Source organism: Lynx canadensis, chromosome A3, assembly GCF_007474595.2.
Source record: "Lynx canadensis isolate LIC74 chromosome A3, mLynCan4.pri.v2, whole genome shotgun sequence".
In the NCBI taxonomy this organism is placed as follows: Eukaryota; Metazoa; Chordata; class Mammalia; order Carnivora; family Felidae; genus Lynx; species Lynx canadensis.
The window spans coordinates 11,413,143-11,440,721 of record NC_044305.1 but is presented as its reverse complement, the minus strand read 5'-3'; the positions used below and the strand labels follow the sequence as shown (position 1 = coordinate 11,440,721).

The following is a 27,579-nucleotide window of genomic DNA, read 5'->3' as shown; positions in this document are numbered from 1 at the left end:
GGCCCAAGACACACAAGGGCCCTGCCCTCACTCCAAGATCGTGGTCAAAGGTCCCGGGGTCCTGGAGACCCACCGCGGGTTTGCTCTGGGTGCATCAGAGGGTGTGCTTTCTCGTCCACTCTGTCAGGTCGCCGTGCAGACCTCCGTGCACCCCCGGACCCCGCGGTTCTACCCAGTGAAAAATAATAGATGCATCTTCTTTCTTTCGAGAGCAAAGACCCGGCAGGTCCGAGCAGGCCACCTGGTGAAGCGGCACACTAGGCCCCCAGACAAGCGCGTCTTCCCTGCCCTAAATCTAGGCCCGACCTGCAGACCACCTGTAAACCCGCCGGCAACAAGGAAGAGCAGAGCACATGACCGTGGCACATAACTGCAGATCAGACTCAAACAGTTACCACGAGACTCGAGCCGAACTTCCAAAGCTCTGAGGTCAGTTTTGTTAGCCCGCTAAGAAGGTAAAAGGTGCACGCTCCAGCATCTCCGACGGCTCCTCCTTCTGGAGGTCACACAGCACATGGGAGCCGTCACCTTTAGATTCGGCCCCGAACCTGCCTTGGGGTTTCCCAGCAGCCCTGTGAAGTAAGTTTAGAACCTCCCGTCCTTTTCCTCCCTCAGGGGAACTGAGGACGGAGGGCAAAGAACCCACACGGGTCCCGGCCAACTCCCTTCAGGGGAGCTGAAAGGCAGTGGAATTCGGGCTGTGCTTTCTGGAGGATGAGGCTCTGACATCTGAGCTGGCCCCAGCAGCCACAAGAGAACGGCCCGGCCCCTGCCACAGGGCACTCCAGTCGTGCCTGCTGGCATTGGGACCGCAGCAGGAAGTTCAAATCCTGGATAAAAACAGCCGCAGACACGTTTCCACTCCTTACACAGTAGAGAGCAGACAAACTGTCAAACAAAATTCTGGTCTCACGCACCAGAAATCCATGTGAAGGTCCCATTTTCCCCTTCCCAATAGACTAAATCCAGCCAGTAAGTACGCACTACAAGGGACTTAACAAAGCTACTTAAAGGAGAGCACCCCCCCCCCCTTATTCACTACAATCCTCTAGGACAGGGGTTGGCAAACTGTGGACCATGGGCCAAACCCGGCCCACTGCCTGTTTTTGTACAGCCCCTGGGTGAAGGAGGATTTTCACAACTTCCCTGATAATCAGGAATACTATCTCTGAATTCTCATGAAGCAAAACGTTATCCCCCCAAAAAAGAATTCCATTGTTTTCATCAGACTTGTAACATTACAAAAAGGATTGTACTCAATTATTAGATATTGAATTTCATCAATAAAAAAATTTTGTGGGAATCCGTTTTCTCTCACTATACGAAAAAAACACTTACATAGGGTCTTCCTTCCATTTTGCCTCTCGGCCCACAAAGCCGCCCAAGGATTTACTGACTTAGGCCCTCGGTGGAAGAAGGTTTGCCGACCCCCGCTTTGGGAACATCAATTTGAATCCCAAAGCATCCAAGACATTAAATCGTTCCTAAATTACAAGCCAAGAGGAAGAAGGGCACAGCTTCTTAAATATTAACGCACACTTTTTTTTTTTATTATATTAAAATCAGGCAATGGTCTGACAATAAAAAGGCTGCTTATGGAATACTGTTATGTTAAACTTTACTTACAGGATGTTAAATCCTTAGAACTAAGGTTTCCCCCAGAAAAAGATTAATGGAAACATCGATTGCTTTTCAGACTTGATAGTTGCTGCTTCAAAAGGTGGTTTTACACAAACATTAAATAAAAAAAAAAAAAAAAACTTTAGAACACAATGAATCGCTTTTATTTCGGTATGCATCCACATCTCAGCATTTAGTGGTCCTGAACAGAAAAGTGGAAAAACGCAGCAATTTGCCAGGAAGTCAAGCCCGCCAATTTCGGGGATCTGCTGTGCACACCGAGTTCTTTTTCAATCCCTGCTGAGGACCGTGAGAAACAGCAGCACCAAAACCAAAGTATGCACCGAATTCAAGGTTCTTTTTGTTCCAGTTGCCACATTCCAAACTAGACCCAAACGGATTGCAAGATGACCACATGAGAACCCTGTGTAAAACTTCTTCAATTTTTAAAAGCAAAAGCAATTACAGGAAAAGAAAATTCATTCAGAGGGATCGTGTGTGCTTACAAGTGTCTTCTGTGGCCTTTCTCCAAGTTTAACCACCAAGAACTTTGAGAGCTGGCAGGTGTGAGTACCCCTGGTGACTGTTCTTTTCACTTTATCAAAACCTGAGCTAAAAAACCGCATCAGCTGACGATGACAGCAGAGGGTGGCAGGGCTGAGGACCCAATATTCATTCCCAGGCTGGTGGAGAGTGAGTAAATGTGGTTCCAAAACTAAACGAGGGAAGTCAGAGACTCTTTCCAACCTTACCTGATGGCTTCTGGCCAAAGCAAGGAAGTATTGTGGAAAGTGTTGGGTGGTGATGGTACAAAAAGGGAGTTGAGGAGGAGGAAGGAAAAAGCAGCACCCCTCGATTAAGGTGGGGGAGAAGATATGGGGAGAGCCCTGAATTCCTCACCAAAGGCCAATTTCAGAGGGGAGCAGAGGGGGTTACAATCTATGCTTCGGCCAAGGGTGGTGGTGGAAAGTGAAGAAGGGACAATGGCTTGGGGGGTGTGTGTGGTGGTGGGGGGCATCATTTAAGACTTAAAAAAAGCAGGGGTGCAGCTGGAGCACCCCCACGCACCCAGCAGTAGTCCCACAGGCTGTGACCTGAAACCTTCACACCTACTCTAGCAAGCCACCCCAAGCTGGAGGGCTGTTGCAGGGAGGGAGGGAGGGAGGGAGGGAGGCAGGCAGGGAGGCAGGGGGAGGAGAAGGGGAGAAGGCAGAGACCCCAGGCCATGTAATCAGCAGCAAGGTGATTGTGTGATGTGTCTTTTCACAGTTGAGTTAGATGTGCCCCACCAGTTATGATGGGAACCAATTTAAATATACTTTCTTGATCCCAGAAGTTCAACTATGTGGACAGTGGTTACACTTGACAGGATGATTTGTTATAGCACAACTTATATATTTTAAATGAACAAAAAAATTAGTATCGTTTACAGTATCTTAAGATAAATTGCCTTTGAATGGGAGCTTCCTTTCCAGTACTTTGAGGTCTACAAGACGTATCTAGAAAATTTACTACTGTGGAAAATGAAGACTGCTTAAATCGAATGGGAGGGGGGTAGGGGAGGGCCTGTGGTTTTTCTTTTTGATTAATTGCTGTAACACTGTCCTTCGGGCGGCTGAGGGAGTTTCATGTTTTCTTTAGACATCATTAGGCGCCGGAGCTCTTGCAGGACGACTTTGATGCTATATGAATTCTGCCATTTTGCTAGCACTGATATGGCTCTTGGGTCCACCTACAAAAAGGCAAACGAAAAAACTACCGTCAGGCTCTCAAACAAATGAATCGCTACATGCTGGAGTTAAGCTACCGACATGAGTGAAATGCACTTTTCAAGCTGAACATGCCAGTCACACAATGAGACCCGACACGCAGAGCCCCTGCATGATCCCCTCCCTCCAGTCAGTCTGTTTTTCTGTTTGTGTCTCTGTTTGGGAGAAGGAAGTCTTATGGATAAGTAGAGCCACCTTTAGAGAAATGGCTCACACACTCGGCGAGACTCAACCCAACTGGCTCTAGAACGGTGGCCTCTTCTCTTGGGCTGGCTGCTGCCACTGCTCACAGCCTGTCCTGTCTCAAGTCTACACCCTGGTGGACGATAACGACGCATAGGGCAGTAGGACAGCCAAGGCAGGTGGTGGCCCAGGTCCATGCTCTCGTGACAAGGATTGCCCCAGAGTCACACTCTCAAGTTATGCTCGCAATTCCCAGAGGAAATTTTCCAAAGTGTGGGTAGAGTTCCGGGTTCTGGACTTCAGGTGGAACTCAGATATGACCTTAAACCCTGAACACACAGCAACAAGGCTCGTCTCTTCCCAGTCTGCTTTCAAGTCTTCTGAGTACCTCAAAACAAAGGCTTAGTTCACATGATGTTAACGTGTAAAACCCTTCAACCCTTGCTGATTTTCCCTTTGAACGAGAGCAGGTCTCAAAGGTGCAAAGCCTTTGGCAAGAAACACACGGAGGAAGAATGGATTAACATCACTTTGATTTTGCAGCATTTACTGTACTGTTGCTGTTACTGCCTTCTTACGACAAGTGACACTGGCTTTCCGTATATGGTAGTAAAAATAAGTATAAAACGAGGCCGTTAAACAGAAAAAAATGCTATGTACCACAAATAAGGCTCAGGAAGTAAAAGTATGATCCTGGATAAGATTTTGCATCTCTGGGCCTTGGTTTCCTCATCTCTACCTCATGAATAGAATGAGCCGATATCTCCAAGTGACCTGCACGGTGCTGGCCCAGAGTAAGTGTCGTATGAGTGATGATTTAAATACAGCTGGGGAACAGGCCTTCGCCCCAAGTCCGCATATGTTCATACTGCAACGCATTTCATCATCAAAGAACCAAGGAATACACGGAATGAGGGCCAAAGTGCCCCTGATGGTAAACACAAAGCATTTCTCAACCCAAACAAGTATGGGCAGGAAAAACAACTTACCACTCCATTAGAACTATTAACTCCATTCATATTAATTTTTGTTACAAATCTTACAAAGGGGGGTGCTTCTGGGTATTTAGGTCCACATTCTATTTTAAGGCTGTATATTCGGTTTTCATAAATTGTCTGGAAAAAAAAAAGGTACAGAGACATCAGGCAATTACAAACCATGAATTCAAAAAGGCAGATCTTTTGAAACCCCATTTATTCCTGACTGCAGAACTGGTGCATCTGCTTTCTTTATACACAGGCTACTTGTTACTTGTCAAGTTAGTAGTAACTAGTCTCCACACTAGTGTATATGAACTCTGGTCTCTGGGGGGGGGGGGGAATAAAAAGACAGACAATTTAAAACAGTATCATTGAAATTTTGAGTTAGTATTAAGTCCAATCAGATGGACTGGTTTTTCTATTAATTTCTCTACCTTGCAGATCTGTCCCATGCTCTGGGAATGGTGTGTAAGGAGTATTCTTTACTCCGGGAAGCAACACTAAACGTCTGCTCACGCCAGGGACATCAGCCAATGCATCAGATGCCACTATGTGCAGAGCAGAGAAGAGGCAGCTCTTCGCTTCAACATTAAGGCAAAGTCAGAGGGCGTGGATGCAGATGCGAGAGCTGCTTCCCCGCTCCATCATCTGTCTGGGGTTGGGTGCCACACGAGGGAGCTCAACTGCTAGGTGCCGCCTCTCCCTGCAGGCGTGACACTGACCTGAGAGATTACAGGCATTTAGTGGGTGAGGCGGGAGGCTAAAGATACCAGGCCCGCGGAGGAAAAACCTGTCCTTCAAATGCCAACGGGGTTCTGTAGAAAAACACGGCAAAGTCCGACCCCCCAGGCCGATGGACTCCTCGCTGCACTGCTGCTGGCAGGCTGTTCCGTCTGCCTAGAGCGCCCTGCCCCCACCTGAGCTGCCACACATCCACGGAGACCCAGTTCAAACATCACCTGGTCAAATGTCACACAGGACAAGCTAGTCCCAGCTTTCTGTTCGTTTATGAAGTCCCAGTGTTATCATTTACTTGTCTGAACACCACCGTCAAAGGTGATGCCTCTCCATAATATTGGCCCCCTTGAAGGCAGAGGCCATCCACCCTCCAATAGGTCCCCCTCGCAGGCACCAGTGTTCCCCTCCCCAGTGCCTGCTGCACCAGTAAAGGCTCCTGTGTAAACAGCGACATCTAGCTGTCTTGGGGGAAACAAATTACAGAAGACGTGATTTAAATCCTTGAAAACACGTCTAAACAGTGATCAATCCCTGACAAAAAACTCGAACATGTTTTAAAATTCAGAAGGCATTCATGTGGGGTGCCTGGGTGGCTCCATCAGTTAAGCTCCGGGCATGGTCTCAACGGTTGGTGGGTTTGAGCCCCACGTCGGGCTCTGTGCTGACAGCTCAGAGCCTGGAGCTGCTTCAGATTCTGTGTCTCCTCTCTCTCTCCCTCCCCTGCTTGTGCTCTGTCTCTCTCTGTCTCAAAAATAAACATTAAAAAAAAAAAAAAAAGAAGGCATTCATAATATCCCCACAGGAACCTTACACATCCATGTAACAGGGACTCCAAACTGTGACAAACCTAAACTCAATTCTGGATTTCCACCTACCCTCACTCAACCTGCTCTTCCCCTCTTCTTCCCTTGTACATGGCACCACCATCTAGCCATTAGATAAAGCAAAACCTGGCAGCCACCTAGAATTCCCTTTTCTCTTACCCCTTACCTTCCAATCACAAGAAAGTCTCAGCTTCCACCTCCAAGAGAGATTCCACACCCACCTGCTTCCCTCCACCACGCACCTCCTCTCAAGCACCCCTGGTCTCTGCTCTCTTGCTCCCCCTACAATCTGCTCTCCACATAGCAGCCTGACTGACCTTCCAAAAGCAAGAAGTGGCCCGGCTGGCCTAACCCCTCCAGTGGCTGCTAGTGACCCGAGAAGGAAGCCCATGTTCCTGGGTCAGACCCTGCTGTGCACCCCTGCCTTCCTCTCTTTTTATTCTTCGCCCCGTCTAGCCCCAACTTCTCTCCACCTTGGGGCCCCGAAACTGGTTGCGCCTCTGCGTCCATCCTAGCTCTTTGGCTCAAGGGCACCTTCCTCTCAGAAGTCTTCCTGACTCCCCATCTGAAGTCTCATGTCAGACCTTCTTCGATAAACTCAGAACAAGAAGGGCAGGGGTCTCAACCGAATTGGTACTCAAATGTTCCTGGACTTGAATATTGCTCTTTACAAGTTAAAAAAAAAAAAAAAAATCAGTAAACACAAGAAGGAAGCCAAAGGGACTTATGGAAAATACGATAAAAGGTCTATCCTTAGCATCTAGCATGGTCTCCATCAGCAACATCTGTTAACTGTATGAGCCCAAGTTCATCTCTGGATGTGTCCAGCATTCATGCTCAATGGTTTGTCACACAATTGAAAGACAGAATCTCTTATACAGAATAGTCCCTGGGGGCATGGGCTTGTGGTAATTATCAAAGTGAGTCTTTTTAAAATATTGGATCTACATTTTGGAGTTTCTGATGCATCAATTTATTCACCTGTGAGAACGTTTTACGGCTTATTAGCCTCGATAAACTTTTACTAATCATTCTATTAACAACAGCATCAAAATGGTTAAGAAGGTGGACAGCTTGGTAACAGGTTTCTGATTATTCCATACATTAAATCTCATAACTCTTGACACTATGAAGTCTAATTTAAAAATAGGCATTCTGTGACGAACTTCCTAGAAAGCAAAAAAGAAATACTAAATTTCTGACCATTGACATTCAACTGGCAATTTCACTGAAACCCACGAAAAAAATGCCTCAAGTCAAGTGAACACAGAGACACCGGAAGGGTCATTAAAAAGCCCAAAGCAAGACTTTTGTAGAAAACAGGGTTCTGGTTTTCTTCTTTTGTTCTGTTTACTAGTGCTCCAGGGACCTGCTAAAGGTTTCACTGAAGAAAGGAAATGTGCCCCAAGAGGTGCTAGAACATGGTACCTCTGTGAGGAACACTGTTCCAGATTCATCGTTTGATCATGAAACGCTTTCCACCTTGTTGACATGGCTTGAGCTTCATGGGGCAATTTGGTAGTGCCTATCAGAATGAGAAACACGCAAGCTCAAACCAGCAAAGCCATTTCTAGGTATTTCCTACAGGCAGACTCATACTTATGCACAAAAATGTGGAACACTGTCTGCAACAGCAAAAATAACTGTAAACAATCAAAATGTCCACCTGCAAGGGACTGACTCAACAAATTCGGCATATTCATAAAATCGGGTACCTTGTCGTCTTTTCAAAGACTGAGGCCAGACAAAGACTGCCAAGACGTGGCTCTTGGTACAGATCAAGGTGCAGAATAGGTACATCCTATAAAAGCAGGCAGACACCTCCCTCCAAGTGTGGCTATGTGAATGTGCACACGGGTTGTTTCATGCATTAGACACTACGAGCCCAGAGCCTAGAGATTACAAACTTCTCCTGGGCCTAAACTATATACAGGAGATAATCCCAGCCTAATCATGATGAAAAACATCAGATAAATTCCAATACAGACATTCTACAAAACACCTGACCAGTATTCTCCAAAACTGTCAAGGGCAACAGAAACAAGAAAAACCTGAAATTGTCACAGCCACAGCCACCCTTGTGGGACAGGATGACAAAATATAATGTGGTATCTTGGATAGGATTCTGGAACAGAAAATAGACACAAGGTAAAAATTAAGAACACCTGAATAAAATATGGACTTTGGTTAACAGTAAGCCATCCGTATCTGGATCACTGGTCGTAACAAACGTACTATCCCAACATAAGATGCTAACAACAGGGAAAGGTGGGGGGGGGGGGGAGGGGAACACATGGGAACGTTCCATACTACCTTTGCACCTTTTCTTTAAGCCTAGAAGTATTATGAAATAAAATTTATCTTTAAACTGTATGATACATGAGAAAAGGAAAAGGTACTGACTGCAAAAACAAGCAAAATGACGAAATCTCAGTATATAAAAAGGTGATTCAGGTCAACCAGACAACTGCTCCTCAGTTGAAATCTGACGCAGGTATACACAAGTTATGTGTGATGCACAAGGTGGGCACATGCTACGTGAGAACGAGCGGTGGGCCCTTTAAAAGGTGAGAAATCCTTAATGGAGTGGCTCTGAAGATGGGAAGGAAAATGCACAGGAAGAGGTGTGAGAGGGGAGGTACTGAATGCTGCTCCCAGTTAATCTGGAGAGCGGGGATATGGCAGGTAGGGACAGCCCAGGAAGGGAGATACCGCACTAGGTACTTTAACAGAGAATTTAATATAGGGAAGTGGTTAAACAGGTGTCACTGGACTGAAAAGGCAGAAAGGGATCCGAGCTAACACAGAGGGAACCGGCAGAAAGCAGTGGTGTCCCTTGGCTGGGGGAACAGAGGGAATAAGCCAGTTTTTCAGACCTAGAGGCTCAGGGTTACAGGTCTCCAGAGCTGAACCCAGACCTCTGAGGAGGCACTGTGGGCCAGCTCTGGGAGCGCCCCCTCGAGTTGGATGGAGGCTGAGACCCATTGCTGATGCTGGGCTGAAGGGCCATTACCAGAGTGGCTCTGACAGAACAGGCCCTTCTTCTTGCCTTTCAGGCGCTCTCCTGTGTCCCTGATTGGAGGAACCCAATAGAGCACCAGCTGACAAAGGAAAAATGTAGTTTGCAGAGTCCTGGCCCCAGTATCCAAAGCAGAGCTGAGAAAGGTGGGCTTAGAGCTTAAACCGGCACCTGCAAAACACCCCTCCAGACAGTGATGAGACACAACCTTCCTTCGTACCAAGCCTCTCCCTCTTCCCACCGGCCACCAGGGTATCCTTCTGAGCAAGCCACTGGACCCATCTTCAGGTGACATTAATTATTCCTTTCTCTGACTTAATGCCGGCACCACCTGAATATTCTTCAACCTAAAGACTAAACTGTCAAGTTAACCGCACAATCATCTAATGTAAAATACAAAGGAGAAAGGAGGCACTTGTTCCTGTCCATTAGATTTCTCTTCCTGCCACGTCAGCCTACATGAGCCCCTCATTGTGGCATTGAGAGCTGCTGTGACTTCTAGCGTCTTTTAATGTCCCCAAGCATTTTCACTGCCTCCTGGGACCACTCCTCCAGGTGCTTGGTTCTGATGGGCCCGTGCCCCCCAAGTCTTCCTGGCCCCAGGGCTAAGTTACTGTTTCCTGCTGCATTAGCTCTGTGCTCCCACACTGTGCCTTTTCTGCTTTTGCAGTCCAACACCAATTTGATCACCTTCCTTTATTAAATTAGCTTTCTTGAAATACCTAGCATGGTTTTCTTTTCCTGACACAAAGAGTTAAGGGGAACAAAGTAAACTTCTTCCTTTACATATTCTGTATTGTTTGAGAATTTTTATGAGGATATATTCACGTATCATACATGTCACATAAAGCTTTTTAAAAAGAGACAGATCAACATGCACTGATATGGAAAGACTTCCACCATCTGTTATGTGAAAAACACGAAGCTGCAAAACATTGTGTAGAGCAAGGTCTCATTTTTATTAAAAAGGATATGCATTTATGTTTGTGTACCCAAAAGCAAAAGCCAGTAGGAACACACACAGTCTGTGGGGAGTATAATGAAATGGGGGAAAGGATCAGTCTCCTTTTAGTTCACACACTTGTGTAATTATGTTTCGTTCTTAAGCATGTGTAGGGACTTTTAGAGAAGTACGTGTATAAACACACACCCAGGCTCTAACCACGTGTATGAACACACACCCAGGCTCTAACCACGCACAAAAACATTATCTTGGAGAACTCCAGAGGCATAACAGTGTTTCTCAACCCAGGCAATTTCTGCCCAGCCCCCCACCCCAACATCTGGAGACATTAATGGTTGTCACAACTGGAGGAGAGAGGTGCTACTCTGCTAGTGAGCAGAGACCTGGGGTGCTGCTGACCCTACAATGCACAAGACAGCCCCGCAACAAAGAAGGATCCAGCTCAAGATGTGAATGGCGCTCAGGCTGAGAAACTGCTCTGTAACCTGGCCACTCTGTAACCTGTTCTCTGTTGGAGACAGTTGGACATTATGTCAGAATTTTGCAAATGGCACTTGGATGAGAAACTTTAAAGCAACTCAAAGTACAAAAAGGAAAATGGCAAAAAAAATAAGCCTCCTTTCCACGCTGGCCCCAGCCAGCTAGATCTCTTTTGAAGAAGGCAACCACTGTCACCAATTTCTTTTACGTTCTTCCAAAAGTACTGTAAACACGGTATATGTACGACCTCCTACTCTCCCCCACCTCCTCAGTGGCAGCATATTCTATACTGCCTTGTACCTTCCTTTTCGCCCTTAAATATCATGGAAAGCGTTCCAGTTGAGCACACATAAATCTGGCTCCTGTTTTTCAACAGCTCAACAGTACATACTATGGTCTGCTGAAAGACACCGAGGTGGTTTCCAGTATTTTGCTACTACTGAAAATGCTGCATTCAATAATTTTGTACATAGAGGCCTTTGGGCAACACACTAAAAAGAGCAGAGTAAATTCCTAGAGTTGCTGGATCACTTTTTTTTTTTTTTTTTTTTTGCTGGACCACTTTTGATGGAAGATTTTCTTGTTGAGTCATACAGCAGCAAAAATACAACAGGGAGATAAGTTACTCAAGTGCTCTATTTAGATACTAATAACTATGTTGATATTGCAAAGTCACAGTTTATCCCTTGTATAAGGGATGCTAGTCATAAAATAGACTGGTCATAGGAAGCACCCAGAAGCAGACAGTTCCCTTTACAACTTTGCTTTTAACCTTGGGGATCCAGGGCAAGCATAACGACAGGGATAAAAAAAAGAAAAAAAAAAAAGTCAATAACAAGCGTTGGTGAGGGTGTGGAGAAACCAACACCCTCGTGTACTGTTGGGTGGGAATATAAAACAGTGCAGCCGCTTTGGAAAACAGTCTGACAGTTATTTAAAATGTTCAACATAAAGTTACCATATGATCCAGGCAGTTCCACTCCTAGGTATATGCCCAAGAGAAATGAAAACATACGTCCACACAAAAACCTATACACAAAAATTCACAGCAGCATTGCTCATAATTGGCAAAATATGGAAAAAATTCAAATGTCTGTCAATCAATTAATGAGTGAAGAAAATGTGGTCTATCCACAAAATGGAACGTCATTCAGCCATAGGAAGGAATGAGCTACTGGTAAGTGCTGTAACACGTATGAACCTTGAAAACATGCTAAATAAAAGCTCGTCACAAAAGACCACATATTGTATAATTCCATTTATATGAAATGTTCAGAAGAGACAAATTCACAGAGACAAAAAGTAAATGAAAGGCTGTCAAAGGGGAGGGATGGGGACGGGAGACAGAATGGGAGTGACTGCTGATGGGGGAGGTTTCTCTCCGGAGTCACGAAATGTTCTGAAATTACTGACAGGTGCACAATTCTGAATATGATAAAAACCACTGAACTGTACAGTTTAAAGGTGTATTCTACAGTTTTCAAATCCTAGGATATAGGAATTTTTACCTCAGTAAAGCTGTTATTAAAAAAAAAAAGAAAAAAGAAAAAAGAAAAAAGAATGTGTCGAAGGCAGGCACTGTGCGTACCGCAGCCACTCACTGCAAGTTAGCTCCCTACGGAAATCACTAAAGTGAAACTCAGGGTCATCCAAGGTGTTGTAGGTAGAACAGAATATTTTCAATGGGATTTGGTGGTTCATTTTGTTCATTCATTGTTTCACTGTGTAACTCAGCAGTATTTAGTAGATTCTCAATGTTGTACATTGGTTCATTCTTAATTTGTTAGAACCTAAAAATCAGTCGGTTGATTAATAAATCTATTGAACAACTACTTGATTCTGAGTCATCTCCAGGTGCTCTGGAGAGTAAGGGGGAGGGAAGAATAATTCTCATCCTCGAGAAACCTAACCCATTCTCAGGAAGAGAAGAGATGTAGTGAAGGAAGCTGTCAACCACGCAGTGGACTCTCAGAGACAACGAGAAATGATTTCCATGAAGAAACTAGCTTTCTAGATCAGGTTTCCCCCAGTATTTTATAGATCCATAAATCCTGGTTTTCAGAGATTAAAAAAAGAAGATAAACAAATGAGTAAAAATAGTAAATTGGATAGGATAGGTTTTCAAAACCCCAAAAACCAAAAGTACAGGGTCAAAAATGACTCAACAAGTAACGCTGAACGGCAAAGCTAGCCATTCACCATCAGTGTTTATGACCGTCCAAGATGAACATCAGATGGTCCTAACACTTAGTGAGCATGGCCCTCTTCCTTGTTCCAGCCGGGACCACATCCCACGTGTCTTCCTACTCCCCACAGAGCTGGTGGAGGGCCTAGGCAGCAGTGAGAAGAAGGAGGGCGCCAGCATCTTGAAGCCCAAGCAGAAGGAAAGGTCTTGCTCCATTCAGGCAGAATCTCCTATTGTCTGCACCAAGTGTCACATTGCAGGAATCTATTTCTTCGCTCCTACGTTAGCTGACTGCTTAACACCCCAGGTGATTCTCAAATGGGAACGGAGGAAAACTCACAATCTAAGCAGTGGGGAGACAATGTAGCACAGTGGTTAGGAACACAGAGTCTGGAGCCAGGACCCCTATGGGCATTAGCAGCTACGTGACTCTGGGCGAGGAACTTCATTTCTCTATTTCCTCACCTGTAAAACAAATGCAACCAGAGGCTGAACCTAACTACAGGAGAACCTAACAACAGGTTCTCATGACAGTTAGATGACATTTCTTGGGGGTTTCACTATGTATGCTAAAACAAAGTCAGCTGGCACTATGAAGCCTGGGAACTCTCACAAATCAGGAAACTCTAAAGGAGAGGTCAGTTTTCTCATCCCTGTTGTCACTGTCTTCTTCACAAAGGCCTCTGGGTCTCAAAGTGCCTGGAACAGACCAGAGCCAGCCAGGCAGGCAAGAAGCCTTTGCTGAACAGCCCGATGAATTAAGATATGGGTGCATGGGTCCCGACCTGGGACACAGTGAATGAAAACCACAACTGTGAAGGCCAAAGTTCATTTCGATCGGGTCTTTTCAGAACCCTGGCTGTATCTGGAGCCTTGTTATCTGATAAGCCCCAGAGTTTGTTCGAAACTACATCTGAGGGTGCAATTACCTCAAACCTCACTGTCTACATTGTCATGTAAATTCACACTAGGAGTCTAAACAGGTTTTTGCTTACCATGTGGAGGGATTAAACAGCATCAGAGAGGGTTCAAATATATAAACTGAAACTGGTCAAAAAAGAATAGCCACATTTCAGAAAATATACCATTGGTGAGCTTTTTCCGTGATAAGGCTAATATTTCTTAAAAGGAGGCACAGTGAATTTAAGACATTGACATTTATAGCCGTAGCTCGACGCTTACTCTTGGAGGCCCAATTATCATCCCTGTCCATCTTGTAAGTGTCATGTCTTCGTCATCTTCTAGACCCCAGCTAACTGTGCCATCTCCTACTCCTTTCTGGCCTTCTTCCAGTTCTTCCAACAGTCGAAAATTGCGAGGGACTTTTACTCCTAAAATAAATGGAAAGAAATTCAAGATACTAGCAACTCCAGGGGAACCTGTAAGCCTAGATCTAGCTGCTCGTTATTACTCCGTGGAAATACAGATGCTAACATGCAAAAAAGGCCGAAAGTTGTCGTCCCTTAAACTTGTTCCCAGGGCTTCCGGTACCGACCAGGGTAACCACAGGAAGGGGCACGTGGTTTTGTTACAGGTGAAGCGACGACTGAACCCAGCCTGGAGAGACACCCCACCCCCCACCTCCGTAGCTTTGATAAACTTCATCGAGAGTTTACGTGTCTAAATGTTGATCAATTTGGGTCCACGACAGTTGAAAACCATCAGTATCAGTATCATGAATACGAAGCGCCTTGGAAGGGAAGAGGCTATTCCTTTCATTTTGCTCTTATCATGCATTTCTGAGGCTAAGGGTGTGCTCATTTGTTGGAACAGACTCTCAAACTACCTCAGGAGGAACAGCCGCCGTGGCCGCATGAAATCAAAACGGTGTCCTCTTGATCAGCTAAGAGTCACCTGAAGGCGCCAAGGATAAAATTTTCAATTATTCAAGCCATGGTTTCTCTCTTGTGAAAAAGCCCAAAGAGGGTGGCTAGTTCTCTGATTCGTTTCCAAAAATCCCAAAGCCTGGTAAGTAGCTCCGGGAAGAAACCACACAAACCCATCCCATAAGTTTCAAGCCACTATACCTGAGTTCAGGCTGAGGCTTCGGCCATTTCTGGGTGTTTTCCGGAACAGAGCCGAAGCACTGGGGCCAGGTGGGGGACGAGGTTGGGGGAGGGCAGGGACACCGATTTTCTTCCTGTGCCTGGGCACTAAGCAACTCTCCCAGGGATGCCTTCCCAACCGATCCTGCCGGCTTCTCTCTCCTCCTACCTCTCTCCCTGGCATCTGAACTATTACCTCTGGAAAAAGCTTCAAATTCAGGCAAGTTCCAAGCTTGCCTTAAATTTGCCTTAAATGCTGAGCCCCCAACCGGCCAGACTCCCAGAGGTAACTGAGCAGCACTTACCACATAACTCTGGAGAAAAGCCCACTGGAGGGACTCCAGACTGGGAGGTGTTCCCAGTATATCTCAGTGTTTCCCAAGGTGGGACTCCTGCTACTATTGGTTCAACTGGAATAAATACTTGAGCATCTGCTAGAGGCCAGGCACTTTTCTAGGCAATGGGGGGAACAAGCAGTAAACAAAACAAAAACGCCTGCCCCCACGGAGCTTACATTCTAGTGGGAACCACATAATGACAAAACAAAAATACATATCACGTAGCGTGACAGCCTGTGGTGGTGTGGAGCAGGAGTAATGGGGGAGGAGCTAGGATTTTCAACGGAGGGATCAAGGAAAGCCTCCCTGCGACCAGGTGTCATGGCTAAAGAGCCGAGGGGAAGGAGCAGTACCTCTGCACAGCCGAGGAGAGTCTTCCAAGTAGAGGGAACAGCCAAGTGCTAAGACCCTTAGGTGGGATCTTGCCTGCAATGCCGAAGAGCAGCAAGATTCCAACTCAGCTAAATCTGAGTCAGTGACTTGGAAAAGCAGTAGACGGTTAAGGGCTCCAACTGGTACTGGCCTGAGAAGCCACTGGAACTCTGAACACAGGGGGCACAGGATCTGACTTGCTTTTTCAAATAGGCTTCCTCTGACTGCCGTGTGCAGAAGACAGTGAAGGGAGCCGGGCCCTACTGCAATTACCCTGGCAAAGGAAAATACCGGCTTGAGCCAGTGAAGGTAGCGAGAAGCAGCACAATTCCAGATGTGGGGGGGCGGGGGGTCTAAGCTGGTAAGATTTGCTGCCAGATTGCCTGAGAAGCACGAAAGAGCAGCCGATGATGGTGGCTCCCAGGCTTCTGTCTGAGCAAGTGGGAGGCAGTTGCCAGGGGCGGTAGAGGATTTTGGGTGGTACAGACATGAGCACTCACTTTGCAGTCAGGCCACCTCGCTTTTTTAAATGTTTGTTTATTTTGAGAGAGAGAGAGAGAGAGAGAGAGAGAGCGAGCAAGGGAGGGAGAGAATCCAAAGCAGGCTGTCAGCACAGAGCCCTGTGAGGGGCTTGATCTCATGACCTGAGCTGAAATCAGGACTTGGGAGACTTAACTGACTGAGCCACCCAGGCGCCCTGTCACGTGTTGATTTTTAGGAATACTTTAAGGCAAGTCATGTTATACTAACTTCCCAGGTACAATGATGGTGAAAACAATTTCCTTCTAACGTAAATGTAAGCAGAAGACTCAGCTGGCTGAAGGTAATATTAAGTAACACAGATGGTATTTGAGAGGAAACAGAATAAACCTGAAAGCATAGCTGAATGGCTCATTTGGAAAATACTGGCGTTTTCCATCCACATAGTCAAGTGGATTATTCAGCTATACTGGATTGTGTTCCCTAGCAAACACAAAATTAAAGGATGTTTGTGACATTATAAGCAAAAAGCCAGACAATGCAATGTCTTTCATCCAGAGAGAGTTAAATCTAAATCTTTTATTTTTTTATTTTTTTTTAACGTTTATTTATTTTTGAGACACAGAGAGACAGAGCATGAATGGGGGAGCGTCAGAAAGAGGGAGACACAGAATCTGAAGCAGGCTCCAGACTCTGAGCTGTCAGCACAGAGCCCGACGCAGGGCTTGCTTGAACTCATGGACCGCGAGATCACGCCCTGAGCCGAAGTCGGCCGCTTAACCGACTGAGCCACCCAGGCGCCCCTAAATCTAAATCTTTAATAATCCTCACTAACTATTTTGGCTGGGCAGTGGAGGGGGGAGGGGGAATCATTGTGTAGAACTACAGCTATTACTGTTTAATTTACAAGCCTGCACTAATGACGATGAATATACCAAAAGAACACGCAATCATGTCAGGGAGATTGGCAAATATCAAAGATGGCGTAGTAGGCTGAACTGTGTCCCTGCAAATTTGTATGTCGAAGCCCTGATCGCTAGTACCTCAGAGTGTGACAGTATTTGGTTATAGGGCCTTCGAAGAGGTGATTAAGTTAAAATGGGTCCACTGGGGCACCTGGCTGGCCCAGAAGGTAGAGCATGTAACTCCTGATCTTGGGGTTGTGAGTTCGAGCCCCTTGCTGTGTATGGAGTTCCTAAAAACAACCAAAAACCCCCCAAAAACAAACCCAAAAACTCTTAAAATAAATAAATATATATATATATATATATATATATATATATATATATACACATACATACACACACACACACACACACACACACACTAAAACAAGTCCATTAGGATGAGCCCTAATCCAATCTGACTGGTATCCTTGTAAGAGGAGGAAATTTAGACACACAAAGGAAAACAGGGATGCTCGAGTGCATGGAGAAGAGACCTTGTGAGGACACAGCGGGAGGGCAGCCATCTGCAAGCCAAGGGGAGAGGTCTCAGAAGAATGAGACCTGTTGACACCTTGATCTTGGACTTCTAGCCTCCTGGGCTAAATCCTGTTGTGTAAGCCATCCAGTCTGTGGTACTTTGTTATGGCAACCCTAGTAAACTAATACAGATGCTCAGTAACGTTTTAAGAAGCTTAAGAAAGTTGGAAAGGTTAGAGACCAAGATGGTAACAGTGGTTATCTTTAGGTGCAAGGATTATGGGCGACTCCCCTCCTTTTCTAGATTTTCTTTTTTTAAATCATTTTACTTTATTCATCATGATGACTGTATTCTTTAATCACCATCCCCATTTCTTCTACCATGATCTTGATATTTACAAAACAAAACATTTAAGGAACTATGCCAACTATACTCTAGACAAGGTTCTACATCTGGGCTTCAGCATCTGTTATTCCCTCTGCTTGGAACATCTTTCTCCAGATATCCGTCAAGCTCCCTTAACTTCTCAGGGCTTAAGTTATATGACCCCTGACTGCAATAAGGAACAAGGATCCTCTGAGACTAGGAATCCCATTTAATAGTATTTCCTAAGTGAGTAATTTTAAGTAAATAGTCCATGTTTTTTTTAATATTAAAACCTGTTCAGGCCAAATGAACAATGGCAAAGTACAACAGCTTCCATAGCTATTAATGAAGGGAAGCTACACGTGTGACCTCTATTTTAAGTTGCTCTTTTTGGCGAGATGAAAAATGTGCCTTCTTGTGTCCGGTTATTTAAATCAGGCTGGGTTAGGGGCGCCTGGGTGGCTCAGTCGGTTAAGCGGCCGACTTCGGCTCAGGGCGTGATCTCGCGGTCCATGAGTTCAAGCAAGCCCCGCGTCGGGCTCTGTGCTGACAGCTCAGAGCCTGGAGCCTGTTTCAGATTCTGTGTCTCCCTCTCTGACCCTCCTCCGTTCATGCTCTGTCTCTCTCTGTCTCAAAAAAAATAAATAAAGGTTAAAAATAAATAAATAAATCAGGCTGGATTAACTATTTCTGGTATGACTATTTCTCTTGTAAATGTTAGCAAAACTTTATGGCTGGAAACGTTACCCCTTCATTAACAACTAGGTCTGATTAGGGACTCCTAAACATTGCAAGCTCATTACATTAGTTTCAAACAGATAGTGAATTCGAGTTATATTTTTCGCATGTTTGATATCTACTTGTGAAATAGGGAAAACTATCATATTGGTTAATCCTATACTTCCAACAGCCATTTTCTACTGGATCAGACAATTCAGTTAAAGCCCGCATACACAATTGAACCAAACAAATAAGGAATCAGGTTAGCATTTGGAACAGTAATGGAGTACCACACAGGACGGTGCAATTTGTGGTTACTGCAGTACTGATATTATAGGATCATTCAACTTGCTTCAAGTTATAAATCAGGCATCAGAAACAGTTTAAAAAACCGAAACTTTATATTGGCCAGTATGTTTTAGGTAGTCACAAAACATTCCAAGTGGGAGCTGGAACATACATATAAACATGGGAAAACTGCCCTACATGCTGATTAATTACAATAAGCATTCATTCCATTTGAACAGTAGTTCACAAACTTTTCTGGTCTCAAGACCCCTTTATATACTCTCTTAAAAATCACTGAAGACTTCAAAGAGCCTTTGTTTACGTGGGTTATAGCTACTGATATTTGCCAAATTAGAAATTACAACTGAGAGGGGTGCCTGGTGGCTCAGGTCAGTTAAGCATCCGACTCCTGATTTCTGCTCAGGTTGGTGGGATTGCTCTGACAGCGAGCGCCAAGCCTGCTGGGGACTGTCTCTCTCTGCCCCTCCCCCAGTTACACACACTCTCTCTCAAAATAAACAAACTTATAAAAAAATAAAACCGAAAAATTTTTTAAAAGTTCATTTACAACTAAGCACAACAAACCATCACGTGTTGAGATAAATAACATATCTTATGAAAGAACTACACTTTCCACAGAACAAAAGAAAATTAGTGAGAAGAGTGGTATGGCTTTACAAATTCTCTTTAATGGCTGGCTTAAAACGGGAGTATTAAGAACTCAGGTGAGCTGGAAAATACATGTCTGTCTAAAGGGCGCAGTCACTCCTTTGCTCTGGCCAAGTATCTGTCGGTCCGATTCAGCTTATGGACCACCATTTTACAACATTTGGGGGTCACCTAATTGTTCTCAAGAACCTCTTTGATCCTGGGGCGCCTGGGTGGCTCCATCAGTTGAGCACCCGTCCGACTCTCGATTTCGGCTTAGGTCATGATCTCACAGTTTCATGAGTTCGAGCCCCACGTCAGGCTCTGCGATGCTTGGGCTCTTAAACTGACAGCATGGAGCCTGCTCTCTCTGCCCCTTCCCTGCTCCCACTCTCTCTTTCTCAAAAATAAATAATAAGTAACTTAAAAAAAGTCTCTGATCTTTAACATCCTAGACTTAGCTTAGAGAATATTTTAAACCCTTTCTTTTGTCAGAAGGGTGAGATTGATAAACACTGGGCGAATCTGGCATCAGCGGGTGCAGTACTCTGTTGACCTTTATTTAGCTAAATATTGAAGAGTTCAAGTCCACAAACTATAGCTCTAAAACAGCACTGTTACCTTGCATTTATTTTACTAAGACATAAACTTTTATGTTCACTCAAGAGCTGACTAAAAGCAGAGTTTGGGGAATAACGACAGCTAGCAGAAATCGGAAATTATAAAACTATGGAGTGGTTCATTTAGTTTTTCTGATATTTAAACAGAAGGGGCTGATTAGCACCCGGTTAGCTGGTTTACTACTCTACTTGGTAAGGCACCATTTGGGGTTCACCATGTTTAACATGCGTAAAACTGAGCTCACTCCACACTTCAGGCAAAATATCCACACGTCTCAGGACTGTAATTAAAAGTTTGCTAGGGGGAGTCTGGGTGGTTCAGTCAGTTAGTTACTCATCCGATTCTTGGGTTCAGGTCCTGATCTCACGGTTTGTGCGCCGTGGAGGGTGCAGGGCCTGCTTGGGATTCTCTCTCTCTCTCTTCCAGGCTTTTTACCTGCTTGTCAGAATTTCCTTATATATGAATGTCAGTAACATATATGTACACAACTTTCTTTCTGTGCAATAACATCCAACACTTATCCAATCCCACGCTAGACCTTTATAGCAACTATGAAAGAAAAACAGAAGTCTCCCAACTGGAGTATAAAGTCTCACTATGGAAACAAGATATACACAAAGTTCAATGAAACAGAACAGCATCAAAACTTTGGATGACAGAAATATAACCTATCACAGAACAATGGTTTTGTTGTTTTGTTCTGTTTTACCTCTGAGGGGTCCTAGGCCCCTCTGAATTTGACGAAAGCTAAAGAGGTGGGACGGAGAGGGACTGGACTTTATCCTCAGGAGCACCGGTGGGAGCTACAAGACTCTGAGTAGGACTAGAGATAAAGCAAATCTCCCGGGTAATGTTCAGGGTGGGCTGTGAAGGATCAGAGGCCAGGTGAGGGCTGTGCCACCATTCACCTCAGGATGCAGAGCCAGAAGCATCTGCTTGGAGCAAATACTGGGACAGAACATCTAATCAACTTCTTATAGGCCCAGGGGGTGGGAAACAGAGGAATGCTAAGAGATTTAAGGCAGTGCATATCAATTTGCATGAGTATGGCAGCAGTTCCCATTTTTACAACGTGACACAAAAACAGGCTTTGCATAAGAGCTTGTTGATAAATCCAAAATTGGGGTGGGGGAGAGAATAAAAAGGTATGCAAACCCCATTTTATAAAAAATAAATACCCTCCCCTGTTCATGCTCTGTCTCTCTCTGTCCCAAAAATAAATAAACGTTGAAAAAAAAAAAAAGTCTATTAAAAAAAAATAAATACAGGGTGCCTTGGGTGGCTCAGTTGGTTAAGAGTCGACTTTGGCTCAGGTCATGATCTTGCAGTTTGTGGGTTCGAGCCCCACACTGGGTTCTCTGCAACCAGTACGGAGCCCACTTTGGATCCTCTGTCTACCCTTCTGTCCCTCCCCCTCCACTTGTGTGCTCTCTCCTCTCTCTCTCTCTCTCTAATAAATAAATAAACTTAAAAAAAAAAAAGCACTAAGTCATCCATGCTTCCTCGCATGGTATAAATGACATAAATTATTTTTAGATGTCACAAACATACAATCATGAGAATACCTGGTCTATCATTCTATTTGTTATTATTTTTAAAAAGATTTTGTTTTTAAGCAATCTCTACACCCAACGTGGGGCTCAAATTTACAACCCCAAGATCAAGAGTCGCATGCTCTAATGACTGAATCAGTTAGGCACCCCATACCATTCTTTTTTTTTTTTTTTTTTAATGTTTTATTTATTTTTGAGAGAGAAAGCACACACAAGCTGGGGAGGGGCACTGAGAGGGGGACACTGGACCTGAAGCAGACTCTGTGCTGACAGCAGACAGCCTGACGTGGGGCCTGAACTCAGGAACCATGAGATAATCAGGACCTGAGTTGAAGTCAAATGCTTAACCCACTGAGCCATCCAGGCGCCCCACCATTCTATTTTCTAAATGCTCGTCAGAGCAATGGTTATTTCCCACAAAAAAGAATCAGAGTGTACTCTAGAGAAAATTCTACGATCTTTCCACAGAGGATTAAGAGCACAGATCTGGGATCAAGTCCAGATCAAGTCCACAGCTTCCTCGTAACCTTAGCTGTGCGACTTTACCAGTTACCTTGAGCCTTAGCAAAACGGGGATGCCGTCACTCTCTGCCTCTATGGGTGGCAAGGAACAATCAATGAGATAAAACCTGTAAAGCAGTGTGTGTAGTATCTGGCGGAGTAATTTTTTTATCGAGTCACCGTCACTGGCACATTGTATCACAGATCATAAAATACAAAACAAACCCCCTCACTTGACTCCATATCCCTTCTAGTTACCATCACATTTCTTTGTTCCTTCTTAGCAAAAAAACTCAAAAAGGCTGCCCTGATTCCCTGTCTGCCATTCTTCACCTTACTTGCACCTACTCCAATCAGCCCTTTCCACCAGTCACCCACCGAAACCACTCTGGTCAGGGGCACCAGGAGCACCCTCTGGCCAAATTTTCAGCTCCCACCCCCACTTCCTGGAGCTCCAGTGGCAACTCCTGGGCTTCCCTGGGCCTCAGGTTCTCGTCCTACCTCCCTGGCTGCTTGGCTGCACCTCCCTGACCTCCGAATACTGCCTGCCTGACCTCAGAGCAGAGCCCGTAGCCCTCTGCCTTTCCGTCTACTCTACTTAGCCATCCCCAAGCGGTCTTACCCAGACCAAAGAGGCTGGAGACTTTCCAATTTACATTTCCAATTAACAGCCTCCCTGACATCTCCGTTTAGATGGCTACTAAGACTCTAAAAACACTTCCAAACAGAACTTGCCTTGTACTCCTCGAAAAACACAAAAACTACCCACTCCTCAATCCCAGTATGTGGCACAAACATTTACCAGATTGCTCTGGCCAAAAATCTTGGAAGTCGAGATGAGAACCCTTTCCCTTACACCCTATACCCAACCCATTTCCAGATGCATTCCAAACGTGGCCCATTTTCACCATCTCCACTACGATCCCTGCAGTCCATGCCCTCTCCGCTTCCTAACTGGTTGCTCAGCCTACCTGGCCTGTACCTGCAGTCTAGTCTCCACAGTTAGCTTTTTAAAGTAAGTTCACTTCCATCACTCAGCCACTTCCATTGCCTTATTTTGCCTTTTATTTAAAAAAATCATTTTTAACGTTTATTTATTTTTTGAGAGACAGAGACAGAGCGTGAGTGGGGGAGGGGCAGAGAGAGAGGGAGACACAGAATCCGGAGCAGGCTCCAGGCTCCGAGCTGTCAGCACAGAGCCTGACGTGGGGCTCGAACTCACGAGCTGTGAGATCATGACCTGCGCCAAAGTGGGACACTTAACAGACTGAGCTACCCAGGTGCCCCATCTGCTTTTTTTTTCTTCACAGCACTTGTTACCACTTGACATTTTAAATATATTCATTTCTACTTCATTAGTGGTTTACTGTCTCTCCCCATCTGAACAAAAATAAGCTTCACGAGAGCAAAGCTTCATCTCTTTGGTTCACGCCAAACCTCCAACCCCTCAAGGAGTGCCTTGCCAGAGTATGCACTCAAATGCTTGTTGAATGAATGAATGGGTGGCTGGGTGCTAGCAAGGGATCTTATTTCAGAATGAATAATGTTCGATGTCACAAAATCCTAACTCTGAAACTCTGTTTATTTCTGAAAATACAGCACAGAAACGCTCATAGCACTATTAAAAGAAATTCTTGACATCATAAAGATTATCAAAGGGGCTGAGTATGGATTTTCAGTAGCCCAAGGAAAGTTACACATTGAATTCTGAATGATCTTGAGAAGAAATAGGAATCTTAAATTAGAAAACCAGGCAGTCTACAGAGGTCTTGTCAAGCACCCCTCTCTCACATACCTTTACCCTCACACAATGTCTGTGCCGGGCCTTTTCTTTTTCTTTACATTTTATTTTATTTCCTTTTTATTGTCTGACTCACTCTTGGAGCTTCTTGAGTTAGAGCTGTGACTCATTCAACCCTGCCTCCCCTGAATCTGTTATGTTACCTGTCATATAATGGTACTTAATAAACATTTCCTGATTGGAGAAACAGCACCAACTCTTCCTTCCCCTTTTTGTTTGTTTATTTATTTATTATGAGAAAGAAGAGTGTCAGCAGGGGAGGGGCAGAGAGAGAGAGAGAGAGAGGGAGGGAGGGAGAGAGAGAGAGAGGGAGGGAGGGAGAGAGAGAGGGAGAGGGAATCCCAAGCAGGCTCTGCACTGTCAGCGCAAAGTCTGATGTGGGGCTCGATCCCACAAACTGGGAGTTCATGACCTGAGCCAAAATCAAGAGGTGGACGCTCAACCAACTGAGCCCCCACGCAACCCAACTCTTCCTTTCCCACCATAAACTCTAACATGGTCTATGTGGCCAAGACACTGAACACTGCTACCACGTAACGGAGATACCTAACGTCTTTTGAGATCATTAAAAATTGATAACTAGCTTTTTTAAATCAAGTATAATAGATACTTTCAGGGAAACCTACATTTTTTTTTTAAATGAAGGAAAATTGGTTTTTTACCCAAACCACACAGGTCAAAGGATTCTTCACTACAAAATGAACTTTGTTTCAGAAAACATATATGAAAGCATGTTACTGATATTCTAAACCATAGAAACTGTGTGTGAAGTTATTACATCAGTATTTTCTACAAAGCAAGCACACTCAACTCCAAATGGCCTGACTATGCCCTAGTGCTAGAACTTCAGGGCCTATCCAGGGATATAAATCCAAATATTGGTGGAATTCAGGGGTGCCTGACTGGCTCAGTCGGTAAACCATGTGACTCTTGATCCTGGGGCTGTGAGTTTGAGCCCCATGTTGGGTAGAGATTACTTAAAAATAAAATATTAAATAAATAAATAAATAAATAAATAAATAAATGGATGGATGGATGGATCCTATAGACCTTGTGAGTGCACCAGTCATAAGTTAGGACTTCATCCCATCCCAAATGGAGAGTATAAGCTTAAAATCGTGATACCCTAATTTTAACATAGGATTTCACTGAATATATTTAAATGTTTACTTATGTTTGAGAGAGAGCACAAGCACGGAAGGGGCACAGAAAGACGAAGACAGAGGATCCCAAGCAGGCTCTGTGCTGTCAGCTCAAAGCCCGATGCAGGGCTTGAACTCATGAACTGTAAGATCATCACCTGAGCCAAAACCAACAGATGGACACTTAACTGAACGAGCCACCCAGGTGCTTCTTCAGCGAATATATTTAAAAATTAAATCCACACATGTCGAAGAACTGAAGCATAACAGATCAGAAAAACTTAAGAATGCTCTAATATATGTTTAATTGCTATGGCTTTTTAATCTACTGAATCAACCTAAATCTTAAGATTCCTAATATCTGTGTGAATCTGACACCAAAAGACAGCTGGAGAAACAGCTTCAAGGGGCAATACAGAGGATGTAAAAATGAACTCTTAACTAATCTTAATAAACTATTAAAAAGTTAACATGAAAATGTTAAGATAACTTCACCAAGGTGCTAAAATACCACAGTAATCCAAGATTTTTAAAAAGAAAATATTTGTTCCTGTTACTTCAGAATTCTTTCCAGAAGGATTTTTCCTGGATCTGTGTCAGTATCGAAAGTCAGCCAGTTATTCTCCCGGCTAAATATAAACTGAAAAGTCAGCAGCTGCAGGATATTACAAAGAAAATATGACAACCAGGTTGAAAAAGCATGAATATTTGATAGGGTTTTATACCATGTCATAGTAAAACATTTAATGCAGTAATATGAAACACAGCCACCTATTAAAATATTTGTGGTACGAAATGGATTTGAAGCCCTTTAAAACATCTTTTGGGAAAATCACGGCCACCAAGCAGCTGCTATTATACAACATGCAATCTTGGAAAACCCTGGCCTGACCAAGCCTCACAGGTTTCTCCTGAAAGTTGCCAGTTAAAACTGGTTTGGTTGCCTATTTTAAGAAGATAGTGAACTGAGCTAGGAGTCTGGTGCTGCTTCTGTCTTGGAAAATAAGGAGGCCTGGAAGGTGATGCACCAGCTTCAATGTTCCTGAAAAGTAGACAGAAAGTTGGCAGCGGGTAACTTTTATTCCTGAGCAACTGGCCAGTGCAGTCTGGCTCCCTAGTTAGTGCCTGCCCAGAGGAGGTGTTTTCTCTCCTCTACAGCAATGGTCCTCCGAGTATGGTCCCCAGCCCTGCAGCCTACACATCATCTGGGAACCCACTAGAAATGTAAATTCGCAGCCCCATCCCAGAACACTACAACACACTACAGAACTCCTGGATCTGGGACTCTAAGGGTGGAGCCCAGCAACTGAACAAGCAATCCTGGTGATGCGGATGCACATTAGTTCAAGAACTGCCAATCCAGGGGAAGAAACAGTGGCGATCTATCTTTACAGTCCACACAATGGGACAACCGACAGCTGGTGACAAATTACGAGACCTTGTGTTTCTCTGACACTAGGGTGGCCAGGGACAAGGACCAGATTTTCTGACAGGGGTGGAGACAAAGAATAAGATGTGGGAAGTGTGTCGGGACAGTTAGGGAAGGAGAGGACAGAGTTAAGTCTATGCTAAAGTCCCTTTAGAAATACCAACTAATCAGGACAAGGGCTTTTCTTTTTGAAAAGCTGAAGAGTCAGTCACTTTTGCTTCTGTCTTATCAGACACACTGTTCCTCCAAAATCTGTCAAATTTACGTATTGGCCACATCAAGGTGAGACCTTTGATTAATTCACTGCAACAGTCAACAAATATTTACCGAGCACCTACTATGTTAGGGAAAGGGACTGTGCTGGGTGCCGAGGACATAGGAGCACGAGCAGGGGAGGGGCAGAGAGAGAGGGAGACACAGAATCCGAAGCAGGCTCCAGGCCCTGAGCTGTCGGCACAGAGCCCGACGTGAGGCTTGAAATCACGAACCACAAGATCATGACCGGAGTCGAAGTTGGATGTTTAACCCACTGAGCCACCCAGGTGCCCCAAGGTGAGTGCTTTAGGACAGAGGAGACATGTGATAATGACTCAAAAGACTACACCGAATGGGGGTCGTTAGGGATGGCCTTTCTGGAGAGAGGAGACCGGAAGAACAAGAAGCAGCCAATCACGTGAAGATGTGGGGGCAGAGCATTCCCAAAGGGGTCGGAGCAAGAGCAGAGGTGTGCGTGATACCACATGAGGTCAGGGGGTGGGCAAGACCCAGATCACAGAGGGCCGTCTGCGCCTCAGAAAAGAGAATGACTTGATTCTAAGCGCAGGGTGATTTGATTCTGAGGGCTTTCTGCAGGGGAGTGGCGGTTTCCGCTTTCGGTCTGCAAGAGTTCATGCGCCTCCTCTAGAGAACGGACTGGAAAAGGGCAAGACCGGAAGCTGGCTTCTGCAGTCTTCCAGGGGAGAGACAGATGGTTCTGGTTGGGCAAGAATGGCAAGAGTAGAGATGGAGAGGAGGATCGGGCATCTCTCGTTGGGTTATACCTTCTGGACTTGTGATGGGTGGGTGGAAGGGTGAGGAAAGAATCCTAC

General features: G+C 44.9%; 1 protein-coding gene across 6 annotated transcripts in view; it reads right to left on the bottom strand.

Annotated features, from left to right (window-relative positions):
- Nucleotides 1–1,528: 1,528 nt before the first annotated feature.
- UBE2V1 (ubiquitin conjugating enzyme E2 V1) overlaps nucleotides 1,529–27,579 on the bottom strand; it is a 30,850-nt gene continuing 4,799 nt past the window's right edge. For 2 of the 6 annotated variants that reach the window (XM_030309414.1, XM_030309413.1), the window contains exons 2-4: nucleotides 13,945–14,093; nucleotides 4,562–4,687; nucleotides 1,529–3,352 (exon numbers count right to left, since the gene is read on the bottom strand). In XM_030309414.1, the coding sequence (XP_030165274.1) occupies nucleotides 3,206–3,352; nucleotides 4,562–4,687; nucleotides 13,945–14,093 (422 nt within the window). In that variant the 3' untranslated portion in view covers nucleotides 1,529–3,205. Of the gene's footprint in view, nucleotides 3,353–4,561; nucleotides 4,688–4,986; nucleotides 5,020–13,757; nucleotides 13,858–13,944; nucleotides 14,094–27,579 lie in introns of those variants that run through there. The other 4 variants (XM_030309418.1, XM_030309417.1, XM_030309415.1 and 1 more) reach the window with 4 other exon arrangements.